General features: G+C 46.5%; 7 protein-coding genes across 7 annotated transcripts; 4 read left to right on the top strand and 3 right to left on the bottom strand.

The window, feature by feature from the left end:
- Positions 1-236: 236 nt before the first annotated feature.
- N7478_001278 (putative general amidase) lies at positions 237-2127 on the top strand (the record flags this gene model as incomplete). The annotated part of the gene is made up of 3 exons (XM_056917493.1): positions 237-545; positions 610-1897; positions 1964-2127. The coding sequence occupies 3 exons, from the start codon at positions 237-239 to the stop codon at positions 2125-2127; spliced, it is 1761 nt and encodes a 586-aa protein (XP_056785373.1).
- A 1800-nt stretch (positions 2128-3927) lies between these two features.
- Positions 3928-9135, top strand: N7478_001277 (putative ABC multidrug transporter; the record flags this gene model as incomplete). Its single annotated transcript, XM_056917492.1, has 14 exons — positions 3928-4170; positions 4254-5009; positions 5063-5342; positions 5397-5630; positions 5716-6434; positions 6498-6660; positions 6717-7067; positions 7142-7265; positions 7359-7430; positions 7491-7541; positions 7595-7659; positions 7715-8342; positions 8398-8853; positions 8916-9135. The coding sequence occupies 14 exons, from the start codon at positions 3928-3930 to the stop codon at positions 9133-9135; spliced, it is 4362 nt and encodes a 1453-aa protein (XP_056785372.1).
- Positions 9136-9326: 191 nt separating this feature from the next.
- On the bottom strand, positions 9327-10823 carry N7478_001276 (M20 family metallopeptidase; the record flags this gene model as incomplete). The annotated part of the gene is made up of 5 exons (XM_056917491.1): positions 9327-9559; positions 9628-9755; positions 9816-10202; positions 10264-10646; positions 10719-10823. 5 exons carry the CDS (start codon positions 10821-10823, stop codon positions 9327-9329), a joined length of 1236 nt encoding a protein of 411 aa, XP_056785371.1.
- Positions 10824-11614: 791 nt separating this feature from the next.
- N7478_001275 (putative pyridine nucleotide-disulfide oxidoreductase) lies at positions 11615-13318 on the bottom strand (the record flags this gene model as incomplete). The annotated part of the gene is made up of 1 exon (XM_056917490.1): positions 11615-13318. The coding sequence occupies one exon, from the start codon at positions 13316-13318 to the stop codon at positions 11615-11617; it is 1704 nt and encodes a 567-aa protein (XP_056785370.1).
- A 1876-nt stretch (positions 13319-15194) lies between these two features.
- Positions 15195-16742, top strand: N7478_001274 (putative nucleoside transporter; the record flags this gene model as incomplete). Its single annotated transcript, XM_056917489.1, has 1 exon — positions 15195-16742. One exon carries the CDS (start codon positions 15195-15197, stop codon positions 16740-16742), a length of 1548 nt encoding a protein of 515 aa, XP_056785369.1.
- Positions 16743-17162: 420 nt separating this feature from the next.
- N7478_001273 (uncharacterized protein) lies at positions 17163-17444 on the bottom strand (the record flags this gene model as incomplete). Its single annotated transcript, XM_056917488.1, has 1 exon — positions 17163-17444. One exon carries the CDS (start codon positions 17442-17444, stop codon positions 17163-17165), a length of 282 nt encoding a protein of 93 aa, XP_056785368.1.
- A 1100-nt stretch (positions 17445-18544) lies between these two features.
- Positions 18545-20061, top strand: N7478_001272 (Hsp20/alpha crystallin family protein; the record flags this gene model as incomplete). Its single annotated transcript, XM_056917487.1, has 2 exons — positions 18545-18847; positions 18892-20061. 2 exons carry the CDS (start codon positions 18545-18547, stop codon positions 20059-20061), a joined length of 1473 nt encoding a protein of 490 aa, XP_056785367.1.
- Between the last annotated feature and the right edge of the window lie 1818 nt (positions 20062-21879).

Raw genomic sequence — 21879 nt, 5'->3', positions numbered from 1 at the left:
GGGTTCTAGAGAGCAGCGAAGCCTACAAATACTTCAATTGATATTGAAAATTATTAAAATCACGAAGAAGCGTCCATATTGTATACTTCAGCAGATCCAATGCACAGATATCAAGTGGAGTGCACTTAAGTGACAACCGCATTACCGAGACCGAGGCTTCTCCACATTCCCCGCATCCGCGGCTATGTAACACTTTTCCAGCAACAGCTCCATCTTCTTCCTGAATTCCAACAACCATGGCCTCCCCAGAGCCCCCATACGTGGCAGTTGCCCAACGCAAACAAGCAGAACTGTCTGCTTCAATACCATCTCAATGGAAACTACCCGACAACCTCATTCCTCCGGGCATGTTGACCCCTGCCGAGTCCATCACCGAGGGACCGAAGCTATACGGCCGAGTCAACGTGATGGAAATCCCACGCACATGCGGCCTCCTCACATCGAAAGAGCTGGAAATTACAGAGAAATATGACGTTCATGAACTTGTACTGGCAATGACAGAAAAGAAACTCAAGGCCAAGGAAGTAGTGCAAGCTTTTTGCAGGGTGAGGAACAACCCAGTGCTGTATCATTCTTCTGGATCCTGAAGCTAATTTAGTACCCATACAGCGAGCAGCGATATCGCACCAGTTAACACGTTGTCTCACCGAGCCTCTCTTCGATCGCGCATTAACCCGAGCGCAGCAATTAGATGATCATCTCCAACGCACAGGTAGCCCGATCGGCCCCCTCCATGGCCTCCCAGTCTCAGTGAAAGATTCATTCTTCATTCGTGGCGTTGATTCAAGCATCGGGTTCTCCGCATTAGCATTTAAACCCGCCACTTCAAATGCACCATTAATAGACCTCCTCGAAAGTCTCGGCGCAATAGTCATCGCCAAGACAAACGTTCCCCAAACACTCGCAACGCTAGACAGCTGCAACCATCTTTTCGGTCGTACATTAAATCCGCTGAACAGACAATGGACTGCAGGCGGGAGCACAGGCGGTGAAGGCGTTCTTGTCGCGATGCGCGGTACAATGGTGGGCTTCGGTACGGATATTGGAGGAAGTGTTCGGATTCCGGCGATGTGTCAGGGCATTTATAGCTTTAAGCCGAGTGATGGTCGTGTGCCGTATGGTGGACAGGAAAGTGGCCAGATCCCTGGTAAAGGGAGGATGGGTATACAAGCTGTGGCGGGTCCACTTGCCCGCTCCGTTGCGGATTTGGGAGCAGTCATGGCGGAGATTCTGCCGAGGGCTGAATTGTTTGATGAGGGGTGTATTCCTGGATATTGGCCTGCGCCATCGGTGCCAGCTGCTCTTGCGCAGCCACGTCATTTAACGATTGGGATACTCAAGACTGATGGCCTTGTCACTCCTTTACCACCCATAACTCGGGTTCTTGATGAAGTTTCACAGCTCTTGCGTCGGACTCCGGGCGTCCATGTTGTTGATATTCCTACGCCGGCGGCTTTTAGCAAATGTCAGGCTGCTGCTGGGCGACTTATGGGTGTTGATGATGGCTCAAGTGTAATGGATCTCATTGAGAGTATGGGTGAATCGCTGATGCCCTGGCATCAGGGTGGTCGCTTTGGACGTGGGAAGGCATTGTCCGTTGTCCAGCTTGCGGCTTTACAGGCTCAACGTGCTGATATTGAGAGAGAAATGCTCAAGATGTGGACTCTTGGTATCTCTCGGGATAGACGAGTAGACGCTATTATCTGTCCAGTGGCGCCACATCCGGTTCCAGAGCTCGATCGATATAATGCTGTAGGATACACTTCTTCATTTGTGTTACTGGACTATCCAGCCGGTACAGTTCCAGTGCGTAAATTCGCGGAATCCGATCTGGATATTGGACGTGAGATGGACGAGCCGGTGCTTGGAAGCTGGGATAAAGCAAACCGCAAACTATGTAAGTTATGACTTCCATCCAATGTGAGGTCTTTGAAAGAAAGTCTAGGGTCTAATCGATTTATAGGGGAGGAGAAATCTACCGATCGCCGTGTTTACTTGGAGTCTCCGTTGAGTGTCCAGGTCGTGACGCCAAAGCAGCGCGATTATGAGCTTTTCCACGCCATGGAGATTATAGATAGAGCTGTACAGGGGATTGGATCAGAAGCTAGACCTGCTTCTAAATTGTGAATAAACCATCTACGTATATTGCCAGTGGCCAATGCAATTGCATTAACAATGAAACTAAGTGCATTTTCCCAAACGGGTAGACAAAGTGTTGTCTAGGTACCGCGAATTGACTTTATGTGTTTGAACAAGCCACCCAGTTTAACCGTGGATATGGATCGGTACACCGAGTAGCGAGTCTGCAATTGAGAATAACCCTCGGCTGGCTATGCAGGTAACTCCGGGGCGAGAATGATCAGAAAAGGCTCCGTTCATATCGTGGAATCGTCTGGATTGACCTTTCAAGCCGATGTTTAGACGCTTAGATTGGCGGAGTTTCATTTGATCGTTGCGTTATTTCACGGTCTCATGTGTTGCGTGGGAGGATAACATCGCCTAGGGCTTAGTGACATCACACTAGCTACCAACAAAGAGCTTGGCGTCTAGCAGCCTAGGTAGTCGGAGGCTAGGCGCCTCCGTAACCCGGAAACAGGAAATTATAAGGTCGCATTTGGGGGTTCAATGGGGCCAGGGACATATCCAAGACTTAACTCGTTCTTCCCGATGAAGTTCGGGTATGTGCTGGAAACTGAGTATCAGTACCAGGTAGCAAATCTGCTTTCAATTGCGCCACCAAAGCCCGGAGAGCTATGTCGAATGACGCTTTGAAGGCTCTCAGTCCTTTGTTCCAGAAAAATGATGCTATTGTGCAGAATATTCTACAGAAGTGTTTGATTTAGATTATCCTATAGATTTCATCTCGGGTCCTTCTTTTATTTCGAGTCCAAGGCCCGTGAGCAGTTCAATACCAGCATGTACTAAGAAGGTTTATTGCCCGCGGCTTGAATTGGTTCAAAGGCTCAAATGCTCTCATTTTAAATGTTACATACTAGTGCATAATCCAGTTTTCCTTAATTTGTTTGCGTTTCTAAGTATCATGATGAAGACCGTTTGCTTTGATCTAGACGTAGAAATCCATTGTTTGGCATCATTCTGCACGACCATTATATATGGTACGGGACTCGGGAGGCGATAGAAAAGAATCCCTTGCCTAGTAAATAGTAAATTTACTTCTAGCACAAGTTTTGGGTCTTGACTTCGCAGTACCTTTCTTTTCTAGAACTAGCGGGATCTCCACGTCCTCATAGCTTATAAGTCACTCTAGATAAGGACATGTGAGTTGCGCAATCAACTCGAGATAATTCATATTAATGTATCTAGTGGCATCTCATCGGCTCTATTATCCTTTGTTCTCTTATCAATTTTAGCGACAAGGCTGAGAAATGGTGTCATGGGGCCCGGAGAAGGTGATAGGTCAGATCATGACCGTGGTGCACGGATGATGCGGGAACGGCATGTTGGATGCTAAGCATTGACTTGAGCGCAAGATTTGATTTTTGATTATTGGATTGGTTTGACATAAAATATAAAAATCTTTCAATTCCTTCACACTTGGCAGGTTCCAGCGATCTTGCCGGACAAAGGCGAACCCATGAAGCGGGGGCCCACAGATAGGCTGAGCGTATTCAACCAACGCGATCCTTTTTACGGAGTAGATAGATAAGGCACTAGTGACCGTAGGATTGAACTCCGAACTCCGGGCGGAGCTAGAGCATCCAGAAACTAGGCGGTCATGGTTGGCTTCTTTATATTAACTGATTCAAGTCAGCCTCAGCCCCGAAAGATGGAATACGTACGCATTTACATTTCTCTAGCATATGTGGTTACTCTCTTCATCCAGTCGAGGCTCTTATAGAATATATAGAGACCAAGCGAGTCGAAGGAAACCTATGCCTAGAATCTTCTTTGAGATTCCTACAAATCATGGCACTCCACCATTCAAGCACAACTCGAGCCCAGGCAACGTGCCCCGTGGGCAGTGACAATCAATTTGGCCCCCAAGTCAACACAATCTGCCGATCGTTTGATTTTACCCTACTTTTTGAAGATTCAATTTTTATTTTAGTTCCCGCAGCAATATTTCTTCTTTGCTTGCCTTCATGCTGGCAGCAACTAAAACGTCAACAGATTAAAGTATCGTCTTACAATCTAGCTGTGCAGAAACTGGTATGTTGAAACAATTCCAAGATTGAGATATTTGAAAGTCTTGGTACTTTGTACAAATGAAAGTCAGCTAACTCTCAAACTAGGCTCTTCTAGGGATATTATTTGTCTTGCATGTGTTATACACAGCATTCCAGACACAATCACCAACACTTCACACAAAAGCCTCACTTCCAACTGCTGTCATTAATGTGATCACAATTATAGCGGCAGCATGGACATCGTTCATGGAAGACCAGCGCTCTATCGCGCCCTCGAGCATCCTTATATTATATTTTTCTTCCACTACTCTTTTAGCCCTGCCACGCTTAAGGTCACTATGGTTGATCTCAAATCCCGACGTTCTAGTTTGTCGAGGCATTTGGACTGCGATACTTGCCATCACCGTCCTGGTTCTATTCACGCAATCTGCAAGCAGATTCAAGTCACTGCAGCCATCTTACAAACTACTCACAAAGGAACAGCTTAGCGGTTTCTGGAGTCGTGGGTTTTTCGTGTACCTACTTCCACTGCTCAAGGTCGGAAATGCCAAGATCCTCGAAATAAGCGATTTACCTGAAGTAGACGAGGCACTTCAAGGCTCCAACGCCGGAGCAGAGCTACAGAAAGCTATCCAAAGTTCCGCCGGGCGCTACAGGGTTCTTAGGGCGGTCTTCAAGGCATATGCATCCGTCCTTCTATGGGCGATTCCGCCCCGTCTAGCACTCTCTGCCTTCACATTCTCCCAGACATTTCTACTGACGGCGACGGTCAACTTCATGGAGTCAAAGTCAACTCCAGAAAATGAATCATATGGACCATCACTCGTGGGCGCATATGTGCTAATGTATTTTGGCATAGCAGTAACTATTTAAACCTTGGAACCCCTTTTGAATATATCTACTGACAAGAATAGATGTCAACTGCTGTTTACTGGCGACAAACAGTTCGATTTCTTGCTGCCTTACGGGCGGGTCTGGTTGCTATCACTTACGATCAGACTTTAGCTTTGCAGCAAGAAGACCTTCATGATTCAGCTGCACTGACGCTCATGGGCACCGATGTTGAACGAACTATCACCAGTCTTCAGAGCATCCATGAGACGTGGGCATCCATCCTAGAGGTTGGCATTGCTCTTTGGCTTTTGGGGCGACAGTTGGGAGTTCCCTGCTTGATCCCCTTCGCCATTGCCATATGTAAGCCGAATAGCTCAATCAATTCCTTTTGACCCGCCTCTCTAACGTGAATAGCTTCTGTCGTGGTGATGATACCGATATCCACTCGCACTGGTGAAGCCCAGCAGCAATGGATCAGAAGAATACAGAAGAGGCTCGCAGTTACTTCCAGCATGCTTGGCGATATTAAGGCAATGAAGATGCTAGGAGTCTCCGACGTGCTTTCAAAAATCATCGCAAATCTCCGAGACATTGAAGTGAAGACCTCTCTTCGGTTTAGAAAATTGATTATCTGGGAAATAGTCGCTTGTAAGAGACCTTGAAACCTATAGACCGAAAGGTTTGAATTGAAATATATCGGAAAGATTTACTGACAGCCTGTGAATTTTCTCAGCATGCACACCTACAAACATTGCTCCATTTGCAACATTGGCAGTATATGCTGGAATCTCTGTGTCTAAGAATGATGAATCCCTTCTATCTGCTAAAGCATTTACCTCCCTGGCACTCATATCTCTAATGACAAGCCCTCTTCTTACATTCTGTCAGACTATGCCTTCAATTCTGCAAGCTCTGGGCTGTCTAAAAAGAATCGATGAGTACTGCGACAAAAAGGTTAGCACAAAATCAGCCGCCCCCGACGATACCTCCTGCGACTCCTCATTGAACAATATCGAACTACGAGAATACAATACTAGTCTCCAGAGGTCTGGGCCATTGGTCTCCTTCAAAAATGCGACAATATACAGATCAGGCGCCTCAGATCCAATTTTAAAACTTCTCAATCTTGACATCCATCGTGGAATCACGGCAATTATCGGCCCGGTCGGCAGCGGAAAGACCACTTTACTAGAGACTATGCTTGGAAGACATACCTGCGAACCCAGCATTCTACCATTATCCCGTGCCGCATACGCGCCACAAACTCCATGGATTATGAATGAGAGTATTCGACAAAATATCATTGGAGCATCCGAGTTTGATCCAAAATGGTATGACTTTGTAACATCGTCATGTGGACTCGACGAAGATCTGAAGAATATGCATGGTGGTGATTCTCGATTAGCCGGAAGCAAAGGGGCATCCTTGAGCGGTGGTCAGAAGCAGCGAGTAGTGAGTTAAAGACGCAACGCGCGATCCTAAATCTGAATAGTGGACAGCTAATATATCAAATAGGCCCTAGCCAGAGCTGTCTACTCAAAGCTCAATTTAGTCGTCCTGGACAGCCCATTTAGTGGCCTGGATACCAGGACTTTAGCAACAATAAGAAAGTCCCTGTTCGGTGAACATGGTCATTTCAGGCAATCCGGAAGATCTGTGATCCTGGTGACAAATAACTGTCGGGTCCTCTTGAATCCAAATCATGCGAACTCTACGTACTGACTTCTCATACAGATGAGATTCTCTCCCATGCCGACGAAGTAGTAGTATTAGATAGCAACGGTATTTCTGCTCGGGGATCGTACCAAGAGATCTCCTCCAGCATGCCTCACATCTTTGAAAATCTCGTAGAAACCCATGAAGAGGCAACTGAACTACAAATGGAAACTGAACAAGGTGACCGCCCGATATCTTCAAATGAGGTTGAATTCCAAGAGAGTGAACCTCTCTTAAAAGCCGACGATTTCACACGACAAAAAAGCTCTTGGTCCGTATATGGATATTTCATGAAGCCCGCGGGCTGGATAATGTTCGCACTTATTGAGGGCCTCATTCTTGTCATGTGCTTCAGCACTAGTTACTCAGGTCAGTTTCTAAATATTGCTTTAGTATCTTCCATGAAAAGCAAAAAATAAAATGACTAACTAAAAATTTACCAGCTGTTTGGGTCCAATCATGGGTGGATGCGAATGAAAAGGCGCCAAACCAGCATCTTGCCTATTACCTTGGCATTTACTGGCTTTTATGCGCAATAGCAGTCTTGGGTCTCGGAATAGCTGCCTGGTATGTTGATATATTTTCTTTTTGCATTTCCTCCCAAATCTCCTTCCAAAGGAGCTGAAATTCTGAAGGCAAAACCTTTCTAATGCGTCCAAGGATCTATTTCACGACGATGATGTCCCAAACATCAATGGCCCTACATGCTGATCTACTAAACGCCGCAGTCGGGTACGTTGATGGCCTCACGAGAACTTGAAAATTGAACGACTCCTCTAAATTTACATACAGGGCGCCTATATCATTCTTTCAAACCACAGATACCGGATCAATCACAAATCGGTACATCTCCCCAGTCAACCATTCAAGTCTTTCAATTCACTTACAATTTACAGGTTCAGTCAAGATCTGGAGTTAATCGACATGATGCTTCCTCTGTATCTGGTCAACCTGAGTGAATGTATGAGCATCGGAACATCGTGATAAATACAAACCATTATGCTAACCTTTAATAGCAACGGGCAGCGTAATCGTCCAACTCGTCATAGTATGCATCGTCGGCAAATATCTCGCAACATCCATCCCATTCATAGCCGTTGCCGTCTACTTCATCCAATCATATTATCTTCGCACCTCACGCCAAGTTCGTCTTCTCGATATCGAAGCGAAAGCACCCCTATACACGCACTTTCTAGAAACAATCGACGGAATCGCATCCATTCACGCCTTTGGATGGGGAGAAAAATTTCGCAATCAGGGTCTCAAGAAGCTAAACTCTAGCCAAAAACCTTATTACATGCTACGGAGTATTCAGAAGTGGCTTGAACTAGTGGTTAATCTTCTAGTCGGTGCTGTTGCTGTGATTCTGGTTGCAACAATGACTTCGCTGAGATCACAGTTTAGTTCTGCAAGTGCTGGTGTTGCGCTCAACTTGATTTTGTCATTTAATCAGAACTTGAAAAGGGCTGTTGAGGACTGGACGGCCGTTGAAGTTAGTATTGGTGCTGTTCAGCGTATTCAAAGTTTTGCTAAGGATACCCCGCGAGAAGATGAGGATGAAGGAGTCAGCGTCTTGGATAAATCTACTTCTGACTGGATTTCTAATGGGGAGGTGCAATTTGACGAAGTCAGCGTGCGATATGAGTGAGTTCAATGACTTCGAAGCACGCTTTTTGAATAATGCTGATGAGATATGTAGTAAATCCCCAAAACGAGTCTTAGAAAACATCTCATTAAAGATCAACCACGGGGAGAAAGTGGCTGTGTGTGGTCCATCCGGCAGTGGAAAGACTTCATTCATCATGGCGATGCTGCGCATGTTGAATACAGAAGGCCAAATTAGTATTTCAAACACAAATGTCGCCACAGTCCCACGATCCCTATTAAGACGCACCGTGAACGTTATTCCACAGGATCCACTTCTCTTTCCGGGATCCGTGCGCTTCAATATAGATCCACATGGCCTTGGTACGACTGTGCAGATTGAAGATGCCTTGAGAAAGGTCCGTATGTGGAATCAAATAGAGATGAATGGGGGACTTGATACAGAACTAGAAGTTTCACAGTGGTCGGTGGGACAGAAGCAGCTCTTAGAGTTAGCGAGGGCATTGATCATTAAAAGTCCAATTTTAATTCTCGATGAAGCTACAAGCAGGTATTTAAACATGAATTTTGTGATAATTGAACTCTCCGAGGCTAATTTTGTTTGTGAACTAGTATGGATTGGGAAACTGAGTCAATCATGCAATCTGTCCTCGACACTGAGTTCGCGGATCAGACTATCATAGCCGTCATTCATCGCTTCAGATACATTGATCGATTTGATAAGGTGATTCTCTTGAAGCAGGGAAGGCTGATGGAGAATGATGATCCAAAAGCTCTGCTTGCTTATGACTCGGAGTTTAGAAGACTATATCAAGCCTGGAAGACAGACTAGCGCCCGATATTTTCCAGTGAAGAAGATTGCGTGTCAACGACAGTTATGAATACAGACAAATTATAATAAATTTTCTTCAGTTGGTCCTGAATTATTCTCATCCTGCTATGATAGACTGGCAGACGAAAACTTCAGAAACAATACTTAAAAGGCATTGAAAGCACGGTAACATGCAGTCAACCGATTTGAAATCATGAATCGGGCACCTTTCCCTCCCACTGGGACTTGACTTCTTCAAAAAGGCTGTCGTCAGTCATCATATCCCACCCGAGTAGTGCCAATCCCTTCCCTGTAATGAGAGCCTCCTCATGCGCCTCATCTGTTCCAGCACAGGTAGTAAAACTGGGATGATGTGGGAAGCAGCCGTCGGGAGTTGGAATTGCAAACATAGAATGCAGTGTCGGTGCTACATAGCTCACATTTCCTGAAATTACACATATCAGTATTCAGACTCCTCATCTTCATGCCATCGCAGTAGGGTTTCACACTCACCAACATCGGAAGACCCAGTCAAGACCTTATCATGAACTTGGATAAGCTTCTTCCCGTATCCCCTCATATGTCCCGTAAATCGCTCACAGAGCATCTCATTCAAAACAATATCCGTGTAAAGTCCTTCCCTAAGCACCACAGTTCAATTAGTATCGCACTATCAAAAATCCCAAGTGGAAGGAGCTTACTCCTTGATTTCCACAGTACACCCAGTCGACAAAGCAGCTCCCTCAACACAAGATCGAACCCGGGCAATCAACTTATTCAACCCCTCCAGAGTCGGACTTCGAATTTGCCAGAAAGACTTTGTATAAGCAGGAATCACATTCGCCACCTTTGGCACATCAAGAAAAGCCCCGTGAATTCGTTCATCGGGCATAATTTGCTGTCTCAGAGTCGAGATCCCATTATAGGCCTGAACCAGCGCATCCAAGGCATTAACTCCTTCCCACGGATTTCCTCCTGCATGAGCATTTTCCCCGAAATATTCAACGAACAGTTCCTTTCGAGCGTTCATTAATACACCTGCGACACCGTCACTGGGTACTCCAACTATATTTTTCGGTCCACCGTGACTAACACCATCACCGTCGAGTTAGTGTTATTCGGAGTCATACATAGACAGAAGTCACTTACGACATCAAAGAGATATCAACGCCTTTGTAAGCCCCCGCTTCAATCAGCTTAGCCTTTCCTCCTCCGTTCTCCTCTGCCGGTGTACCCAGAAGTTGAACTCGGCCCTTCAAACCATAGTCTTTCTGGAGATGACTTAATGCCAGGAACGCTGCGATACTACTTGTTGCAATGAGGTTGTGACCACATGCATGTCCGATATCAGGCAATGCGTCGTATTCTGCGTTGAAGTTGATGAGTCTCCCCTCGCTTCCGCTGAGGCATTCGAAGGATGTATCGATCCCATAGACATGGCGGGTTACTTTGAATCCTTGAGCTTCGAGGAAATCGCAAATAGCATCATGAGCTTTGTGTTCCTCATATGCTAGCTCTGGATTTGACCAGATCTGATCAAGTCGTCAGTAAAATCTTTCGGCTTCGTGTCTCAAAATATCACAGTGACGGTATCGTGAACATACGTATTGGTTCAGTTCACGAAGCTGGTCTTTCACCTTGCTAAGAGTCTTGTCGATTGCAGCTCGGATTTCATTGTCAGAAAGTGGTGGAGTAGGATCAATAGCCATTGTTGCAAATATCTGTAATTTTGCTAACTGTATGTGGTGATGATGAAAGAAGAGAAGAGAAGTGATGTTAGGAAGGAAGTTTGACGGCCGAGAAAAGTAAGGAAAGAGTCGGATGTCGCTTTCATAAGCCGTGTAACCATCTGATACTGAGTGAGCGAACGTCGCACTTCTTATACTATTTGCATTATCCCGGTCTGATCTTCCTTGGGCAAAATCTCAGGCGCAAAATATTCCTGCATAATTCAGCATCCAATGCATAATCGTACAAGTCCGCCGGGCATGGGGCTCTCAAATGGGTATTTGAGTTAATCCATTCTGTATACGCTGTTTGTCCAGTCTATAATGCTCATAATGCGATCATTATGCTCCTCTTTGATGGATAAAATGGCACCTGTCAAGCGATACGGGGTTAGATCCATTGCCGAGATAAACCTTATGTGCTCGGTCCAATCAAGCTATATGGATTTGCCGACCTTACGATTGTATACAATCCCCTCTCCGGGTCGGCTGAAGAGAACCAATTGACGCTGGGCCATTTGCCGATTTTTGATAGTGGCGTCATAGTATTTCTGCTTTTCCAGTTCGAACCCTTGTCCGCGGGGAAGATGGTGGTCTCCAATAAGAAGGCATTCGATAACAAGGGTAGTCAGCTGTCTGTTATTAGTTGACACAGTGATTTTGCATAATAATGTCTAATTTCTCATTCTTCACAATTCAAGTTCAAATGCTGTTACAAAGTAGAATACAGGCTCCGAATATTTCCGGTTTATTCAAGATATACCATTCAGTCATTAGAATCGCGATATGTCTCGACCAAACAATCTGTTCAAAGTCCACCGGAAAACGATTCTCAGCTTGTTGCGCCAGCTGATACTCATAGTAATATACGCTGCATTCCAGATAAGTGACGCCATTCGCCCCGTAATACCCTCGGGAAGATATTTATGGCGATCTCCAGTCTTCTCGTCGTGCGGAATCTGCATGAGAGCTTTCTCGCTGCCGATATATGCCATTGTTCCCAGGTTACGGAACGAGAAGGGTGGTGTTTCTTCTAAATCCCTTTGATTCAGATGCGTTGCCAGCCATTTTGCTTCTTGGGAAGTAGCTTGTGCCGTTGCGGGAGGAGATACAGTCTCTGGCACAGCATTATCACCTAATGCGTATACGTCATCGAGAGTGGCAGTGCGACCCGTAGCATCTTGTAACTGGACTCGAAGATGGCCGTCAACGAGCAGAGCACCGGATTTTGAGACCTTCTTGTAACTCCATGGCGAATCTCCTTTCGACGCTGGTAGGTTTGAGGGTTTTCGGATAGATTCCGTGGGAAATGCATCCACTTTGTCGAGAGAGCTACTGACAAACTTGTTCATCTCATTTCCGGTCACCCAGACACACATGCCGACGCCTACTTCACCTTCCTCGCTAGTCTTGAGAGTCATGCAGCGCTTCGGATCCATCTCATATGGTGGCGGATCACCAGGTGAACCCCATCGTAAACTCTCAATGTGATGGGATGTTTTGATATCGATACCTTCACGTTTCATTGTTTCCATGGCGTATCGGGATAGCGATTCATCAAATGTAGAAAGAACATTTGGAGCGACGTCGTAGAGGCTAATTTCAGGTATCCCCTTGAGAGCAGGGTACAAAGGCATCATATCCTTAGAGATAAAGTCGTAAAGCGATGCCGAAAGTTCAGTACCAGTTGGGCCAGCTCCAACAATGGCAAAGTGCAGCAGCCACTTTCGCATAGCAGAAGTTGTAGTTGGCAAAACGGCCAATTCGAAACATTCACGCACACGTCGCTTCACCCGCTTCGCATCACCAATGTCCTTGAAGAACATGGCATTCTCTCGAACACCCGGCGTGTTGAATGTGCGACTAACTGCTCCAACCGCAATCACAAGCTTATCATACGGGACCTCGAACATTTCGCCCTGTTCCCACCAACGGTATCCTTGAGCCGGGTCCAGCGGCTTTTTCGAAGAGCCGTCCGTGACTCGTTTTTCGTCTTCGGGGATACGAGGTGTTTCCGTCACGCCGCTTTTCACAACAGTCGCCTCGCATAACACAGTCTTCTTCTTCAGATCGATAGATCTTGCCGCGGCCTGGATGAAGTCCACCTTATAATGTGGGTCCCGGACAGGTTCGACAATGTTGGAGAAATCAAGAGAACCGCTCGCGGCATCGGTGAGAAGGGGTGTGAAAACGAAGTAGGAACGCGGGGAAATGACGATTGGAGAGAATGATTTCGAAGAAAGGCAGCGTGAGAGGGTATATCCACCCCAACCCGAGCCCAGAATCACGACGCGTTCTTTTCCAGCATCGGACTTGTGAAAAGCCTCTGTATGTTCGATCTGCGTCGCATAGCTTCTGCCGAGAAGAGAGAACGGGGATGGCGTTAATCTAGGAAAGCTCAAGGTGCGAGTTGGGGAGCGCAATGCTGCGGTTGAGATATGCCGTGGGCGCAAAGCACCCATCGGCCGGGGAGGCATAATAGGAATTGAATATATGGGATAGTGAAAATAGTGGAGCAAGTAGATCCTAAATAATCAGTTCAAGTACTCTGTGAACGGGATCCATTGTTTGTTTTAAAGAAAAAAGCTCTAAGTAGTTCTGTCATAGACTTCCGGCTGACATATTCATGACTTCATTTCATCCTCGGAAGCTCTCCTACATGGTGAAAAGGATAGAATCGGATCGGAACAAAGGGATGATTCCTCTGTTCAGATCCACAAGAACCCACATCGTATCGGGTTCTCATGTTCCCGAACATCCATTCTCTCAGGGTTGAGATCTAGTAGTCGATCTACTATCCTCAAGGGGAAAGCCGGAACCGTTCGGAGTCATCGGTGAAAAGTTCATCTCACGTGCCACTGAGGTCGATCGGAAGAACCAGGCATGGTCCCTTCTCTTCATGTGGGTTCGAAAATCCCGAAAGATAGCAACATTTCTTTTTCATGAGGGTTGGAAGAGAGGGAGAAGACGAGGAATGCGAACATCAAAATATAGACTAGTGACTGAGGGTCAGGTGATACAGGTTCGACACCTCAGGCATCACAGTCATGCCACACAGATGCAAGTTCACCAGATGCAAGTATATACAGTAATCCACACCTGATAAGGCTAGATATTACTATGGAGTTACAGTCCCGTGGTCCCAGAATGCTGGAATGGAATTGGTCAAATCAGTCAAGCTAATACTGTGAATGACCTCGGAGTACTCCGTCGCCCGTCCCAATTCCCCAAAGACAAATACTTCTAGGATCCGGTGGCGTATCTCGTATCTACCTCCGTGTTTTCTCTTTGTGGAATGAATGTCTTGGCTCATCCTACCCCGTAATCAGTAGGGCAGATACTTCGAAGGTTCTTCTATCCTTCGAAACAGCTGTCTTACTTTCATGGGGGAACAACCCCCCAATCCACTATCTATTGGTGGGTAAGAACCGGGCAGCCCCACAAGACAGAACGGCGCTCGCACCCTAATTCGTATTCAAGACGGGAAAAAAAAGGCCAAAGGGGGGGGGGGGGGGGGCAGTGAGGAGGCTGGTTACATTGTGGACTTATGACTAGCGCGATTCGGAGATGGTGATTGTCGGGAAGCCCGAGTCAACCCTTTGAACTGAAATCAAGGAAATGATCCAGATGTCCCAATAAATGCAATCACTTCAGCTATGTTCGGTTGGTGGCAGGGAATATCTTGCTAGTACTGAAGCGGTCTGGTGTGTATGTTTGATGTCCACGAGGCGAATTCTTCCTTACTTCATGTTCATGTCGAGGTGCCAAGTCGCATGTGGGTAAACAGTTATCTCTTGGGAGATAAGGTTCTCCTAAGCCTTCTGGAACTCTGGATCCGCCCGAGACTTGTGGGTTGGAAAAGGCAAAACCAAAAATTCCACGCGTCTGAAGTAAATCCGTGGGGATAGTTCATTCCTCTGTGTGTGGAATAAATCATGAAGGAGATTTATAGAGATTGAGGTTCTTATCATATACCCTGTCACTTATAGAATCTCCTCGCTTCTACCTTCGCAGGGTTCTCCCGACCACATTGACCAATATTGACCAATAAGCTGTGCCGTGTGTAGTTTTGGGGTGGCAAGCGCGACCGGCATACAGTGTGTATCAGTAAACCGGACTCCGGCCGTAAAGGATTGCTGATTGGTTCCAACCAAATCAACTAGTTTGTAGATGGGAAAGTGTTATCTCCAGGGCTAATTTCCCCGCATCGCTTCAAATAGACCCACGTGAGATAGTCAATCCTTCACTCAATTTTCTTTTTCTAAAAAAGCTGTTTGCTGTTCTCTGGCGCTCCCTCTTCTCTGGCTATCTCCGTCGCTCTAGCCAGCTAGCCAGCAGCACTTTTACCTCACTATGGCTTACGATCCGGAAAAAGGCCTCGACGAGGCTAACATCACCACCGTTGACGAAAATTCCTCAGGGAGGTCCGCCGATAATGAAATTTTCGAGCAGGGGACTGGCCCTTTCGCCAGGATGCGCGCGTTTGAGGCGCGAATGGACAAGAAATTGGGTATTGAGTCTGAGGCCATCACTCGCAAACGGCCCGAGGAGAAGAGAAAGGTCCATTGGGTGGAGGAATTATCCATGGCATTGCTCTGGGCCAGTGGTACCATGAACACCTCTTGCTTCGCGACTGGATTTCTTGGATGGGAATTTGGATTGACTCTCAAGCAATCAATTCTACTCACTATTTTCGCCTCCATGATTGCTTCCTGCCTTACCGGATTTTGCGCGACTTTTGGTGCCGCGACTGGTTTGCGCCAGATCAGTGTGAGTCGATACAGTTTCGGTTGGTGGCCAAATAAGTTGGTCGCCATATTGAATGGTATTCAACAACTTGGATGGGCAGCTGTCTCCTGTATTACAGGAGGTCTAGCCTTGACCGCCGTGTCTGATGGGCACGTCTCTTTGATCTTGGGTATTGTCATTCTCGCCGTCGTGGCTTTACTCATCTCATTTGTGGGATTGAACGCTATTCTCATCTATGAACGATATGCTTGGTTTGTCTTCTTCATCATTTTCATGATCATCTTCGGCCAGACTGGAAAATATGCCGATAACACATCGCCCCCTACCGTCAGCGGGCTCACCTTCTCAGGCGCTTGTCTGAATCTCTTTGCCGTTGTCTATGGATCCAGCGCCTCATGGTGCACAATGGCTAGTGACTACTATGTTCACTACCCCACCAACGTGAATCGCGTCAAGGTATTCCTCATGACTACCTTTGGTATCTGTATCCCCACCTCCATCGGCATGGTAGCTGGTTGTGTCGTCGCTTCTGCATTGAACAACAAGCCCGAATGGGCAGATACATACGACAATCAAGGAGTCGGATATCTGATTCAAGAAATGCTCTACCCTCATGGCTTTGCAAAATTCCTCCTCACACTCCTCGTTCTCTCCGGAATCAACGTCAACGTCATCAGTATCTACAGTTCCGCCATTTCTTTCCAACAAATCTCAAGACCTTTCGCTCGTATCCCTCGATTCATCTGGACCCTTTTCTGCTTCGCTTTGATTCTTGCCCTATCCATTGGCGGCCGACAGAAGCTGAACACTTATCTACAGGATTTCCTGAGCTTGCTGGGATATTGGTGTACCAGCTATGCTGTGATTCTTTTTGAGGAACACTACATCTTCCGTAAGGGCAGATATGAGAATTACGATTTAGAAGGATGGAATGATCCATCCAGACTGCCCCTGGGTATTGGCGCTGGTGTCGCCTTCGGGCTTGGAATTGTCGCGTGGGTCATGGGTATGGATGAGACATGGTTCGTTGGGCCTCTTGCTAAGTTGATCGGAGATGCTGGAGGCGATGTCGCTAACCAGTTTACGTTTGTCGTGACGGCTTTGACATACATACCGGCAAGATATTTGGAGATGAAGTATGTGGGCCGGTAAATGGAGTTTAATTCATTTGGAGTTGAAATTATAGCATTTAATAATTAAATGTCTCATCGTATTTCAATGGAAATAATTCGAATGCCCTTACTTAATAAGCCAATACTTTGTCCTTTAAGTCGATACTCAGATAACATGACTTCTAATGTCTCAGTAATCCTAGATTAATTATGCGTATTTGGCCCTAAATTTTCCAGGGTGTTATAATAGGGCACTGAGCCTTGGATTCTTCAACGCTCGATAGCCGACAACCTCATGCGAACCGTGCAAAGGCCATACAAGTTCGACCCAATAGAACCAATAGAGCCCTACAATAATCTGTAAGGATACTTCCACATATCAAATTTTCTTCTTCTGTTCCATCTCCCAATCACTAGCCGCATGAGTAAGAAAGTACTCCCGAATAAATCCCGGCAAAAGCTAGATAGCTTCAAACTGTAACGCGTGCGCCCAATGTCCCACAACGACAATCCCTCCACACCCCACACGCGCAAGCACAGCTTTAGCCATCGTGACCGCATCAGGCGCAAATAATCCCTTGGCAGGAGCGACCATCTGTCCTGTACTCCAGACACCCCCAACTCGAATACCCAGTACTTCAATATCGTGATGACCCAGCCTCATCTCACGACTGATCACTTCAGCCAACTTCATTAGATATGCCTTGCTCGCCGCATAGTATCCTGTCAGCGCGATACCCATATCTGTAAGCAAGCCGATATTTATGATAAGTGCCGGCGCGCTATGTTGAAGTACAGGAATCAACTTGTGAAGTAGTATTGTTGGGAACAAGGCGTTTACACTTGTATCTGAGGTTACCCTGTCTGCAGTGAAGTGTTCGAGGGCCCCCATAGATCGCTCCGTACTCCCTCAAGCATTTTTGATTACTACCCTGAGATTTATGTCTCCTGTTTGAGCCTGTAATTCATCGGATAGATTTGTGTCATTGGCGTTGTTAAAATATTGAGCGCGCTACATCCCAGTAGTTTGGCCATTTTAACACCATACATATGGTTGTAAAGGTGTTAGGGGTTGAACCACTATATTAGGGGTTCAACGTGGAAAGAAAAACCTCCATTTATACATAGTAGCTTGGCAAAATAATAAAGAAATGTATAGAATTAGTAATATTCATAGCATTATTTAGACACATGGGAAAGATTGAATGTTCAAATGTTGTGTGGCTGAATTCGGAATTACACGGGAAACTAAATCAGACACATACATAACTGGAACCCGCGATTCCCCGGCACATATAAGCAGATGAGTCAGCCATGGCTGCTACGTGGCTGGTATGTGGCTGTGCATCCATCGCCCGAGCTACAGACCCACTATTCTCCACTTCAGCACACAATTCGGACTTGAATCCCCGATTCGACCAGGCTGAGAGAGATCAGCATCCTTGGTTTTTGCCTCCCCGAGCTCTAAATCCTCCGCAGTCATCGGATATCATCCTTTTGGGTCCGGCATATTCTGGAAATGTGAATATCTCGGACATGACTCAGTTGCGGAGGCGTTATAGTTTCAGGGACTAAATTCAAGGCAACAAGAGTTCTATTACGGGTTAGTATGGGTGACGACTATTCATGCACCTTCAATGCTGGATGCCTGGACTCACGACTATATAAGTTCTCGCCTTCTTCCATCTCCCCATATTTCTACATCAACTCACATCGCACTATTTGCTTTGGTCTTGACTTTTCTTTTCCCTCTTACACTTTCATCATATTATCCGACTTCTTCAAATCTATCACCATAGATTTAAATACGGATAGCTTGACATCTATCACCACCCAACCAAGATGGCTTCCATCTACGATCTCAACCATCCGTGGTCATCTTTTGAATCTCCAGTAACTGGTCTGGAGAACCACCCTTTTTCGCGCGCGGAGGTCACCATGGCCCCGGCCCTCACCACCATGGTCCCCCTCCCCACTTTGCTCCCTGGGGTTTCAGCGGTCGCAACCACCACTACCACCATGGTCCCCCTTCAGCCTGGGGATGGGGAGGCCCCGCCGAACACGGCCACAAGGGTCGCCACGGCCGTGGCGGTCGTCGCCATGGCCACAAGTGGCACGACGAAAATACCGACGCAGAGCAAACCGGTGACGCGACACAATCAGCCGAGACTTTGACTCCTGAAAATCAGGAGAAAGATATTAACGCCTCCGGCTCCGACGGCGAGGGCCGCCATGGTCGCAAGGAGAAGCACAAGGGCCGCTTCGGTCGCCGTGGTCACCATGGTCACCATGGCCGCAACAAATGGAACAACGACCATCAAAACGAGGACGCCGAAATGGGCGAACGTGCCGAAGTAGAATCGCGCGCCGAAACTGTGACCCCCGAGGACCAGGAGAAAGACATCCACACGCCCACCAGCTCCGACTCTGAGGGTGAGCCCCGCCACGGCCGCAAGGATAAGCACAAGGGTCGTCATGGCGCCGGCAAAGCCGAGCGCGGCGGTAAAGGCTGCAAGGGTCGCCACGGTCATGGACCAGGACACAAAGGTGGCTTCGGTAAATTCGGTAAGCGTGGTCATGGTGGACCCCATGGACCTCACGCATTCGGATTCGGTCACCCACACCCACACGCGCACCCCTATCACATGTCCGGTGCTGGTAGTGAATTTCACGGAAAGGGCCACCACAAGGGAGGTCGTCACGGTCACGGTCACGGCATGTGGCATGGTAAACATCATGGACCCGGATTCCCCGGAGCTATGCGACACCATCACGCCATTCAGCATATGCTATGGCCATTTGGATCACCATTCTCAGGCCCCCAGAACACATTTCACTTCACCCCCGCCGTCGATGTCTTCGATACATCCGACAACTACATCGTACACGTCTCTCTCCCCGGTGCCAAGAAGAGCGATCTCAACCTCCAATACGATCCTGAGGAATCAGTTCTACGCCTTTCAGGTATCGTTCATCGACCCGGTATGAACGAGGAGCTGCATCAGACTCTTGCTATGGAGGAGCGTTCCCAGGAAATCGGTGCATTTGAGAGAGTCGTTCGTCTTGGAACTCCCTATGTCCCCGCTTCTGTCCTTGTTGATCGGATCTCTGCCAACCTTGAGGATGGTGTCTTGGTAGTCACCATTCCGAAGGAGGAGCTTCCAAACAAGGGAGCCCTGTGTAAGGAGATCCCAATCAATTGTGAGGAGTGTTACAATGAGGAAAGCTGGGGTGCTTCCAAGGAGGACAACGGTATGGTGCTAGATGAGCATCATGCCGAAAATCAGGCAGCTCGTGAAGAGGAGGAAAGCGAGTCGGAGGTTGAGGAGAACGGATACGTGAATATTCCTGTGGAGTAATCTCCAGACAGGATGGGTCATTTAAATTGTGATTATTTTCTATTTTGGCGTTCTGGGATTTTAATTAGTGAAATTGCTCTATAGTTATCGTTTTGCGTTTCAATGAGAAATCCCCACTCGGGTTTGCCTCAGTGTACACGAGTGGTATACATAAATCTACCATTTCCATTTCCATTCTCATCAACTTTAATTTTACAAACTTTATAAGAAACCCTAAAGCAAACCGACACAGGGATCCAAGAATAACCTTCAAAGAGAGAAACAACTTTTAGACTGACAACAAATGGAATCCCGGGCAAACAGCCCATAAAAGACTATGCTGGCAACTATGATCAAATTGATGCTAAAACCAACATTGAAGTTATACTACATGGAAGTCATCCAGGTCACTAAACTGTAACCGGTTATGAACTACTGTGGATGTGCCGAACGGCAGACTAGTCTACAAACTCCTCGATGGTTGCCTGACATTGATCTCGTGGGTATAAGCCTTTGATTCTAAAGCTTGATGCAGGTGAACGTTTGTTACCGGGCTACTGGAACACAGCAAAAAAAAATAGGAGAAAAGAACTTGATTCCTTCAAAGGAGGCGAGCCCTCCTGCACTAAGCTAAACTAACTATTCTGTCGCCGGTGGCAACGACGTGTCCTTGAATAGCCTTGAATAGCCTGTTCATTACACGGCTGTCGTCCTCATCCCATTTCACCTTCTTGGTTCAGGGACAATCGGAAACTCTTCATTACTTGATTTGATCCATTCCGTCAAAACCACATCTCATCATTCTTATGATCTTTATGATACGAGCTCAACGCGTCACTTGTATCATAGAAATCCATTTTGCGTGTCAAAGTATCTTGTATGCTTACAATGAATAAATGAAACTTCAGGTTGATAAGACTGATGGTCAGATTGGGGTCATGTATACCTTAGGGTATAGGAAGACTTGGATGAAAGATGAGGCATGGAAAAGCATTGCACTCATCAAGATTGTAATCGCGCGCCCTTTTTTGCAAGCTTTGGCCTAAACCTCCTTTCCATTCTGAGTCTGACTCGTATGAAGTTTCAAAGCCCGGTCTTTCAATTATTGTGTTTTGAAGGGCCTTGGTGTTGATCAAGTTCTCCATGAATGTTACTGGGAATCAAGGAATCAGGGGAAGTCTGTCTTATTCATACTAGCTAAGCTATCTTGCGAGGCAGAAGGAAAGGGGGTCACCTGACACGCGGCAACAATGAATAAGGCCATGTAGTCTGCTGATCTCGTCCACGAAACAGTCAAGTGCTTGAATTTTTTCAAAAATTTCTGTCTCCCATTAAAATTTAATGTACCATTCCTGATTAACGCATTGTACTTCAATTTGAGCCCATGCAATGATGACGTGGAATTTGACTTGTGTTTGCATTGGGCTTTTCCCTGGTATTTGTTCGTTCACTAACTTCAATATCATCGATGTAAGCCTTAGGTTCCTGAATAGCCATATTAGCACAATCATCGTCTCAGAATTCGCTCCATTCACCTAGATTCACATCGTTTAGATCCTCCAGATATGAACTTAACCCGTCTCCCGTGAAATACCACTCCACTTCATATCAACTCATTCAGTATACTCACAGTTCATAAAGAAGCCCTCTTATAGTAGATTTCAAGGGTCAAATCAAACTCATTTCTTAATCAAGTATAGGAAGTATTGAATGAACCTTTGATCAGAGATGAATGGAAAGTCGGGGTGTTGTAAAAGGTAAGTTCTCCGCAGAGGGTGGAGGCCTATTTATATTCAAGACAGCCAAGGCAGCAACTTGAACATTTAAAAAGAAATGAAG

This window comes from Penicillium angulare (assembly GCF_028827245.1).
Source record: "Penicillium angulare strain IBT 27051 chromosome Unknown utg000001l_segment0_segment0, whole genome shotgun sequence".
Lineage (NCBI taxonomy): Eukaryota > Fungi > Ascomycota > Eurotiomycetes > Eurotiales > Aspergillaceae > Penicillium > Penicillium angulare.
This window is presented reverse-complemented; position numbering and strand designations above follow the sequence as displayed.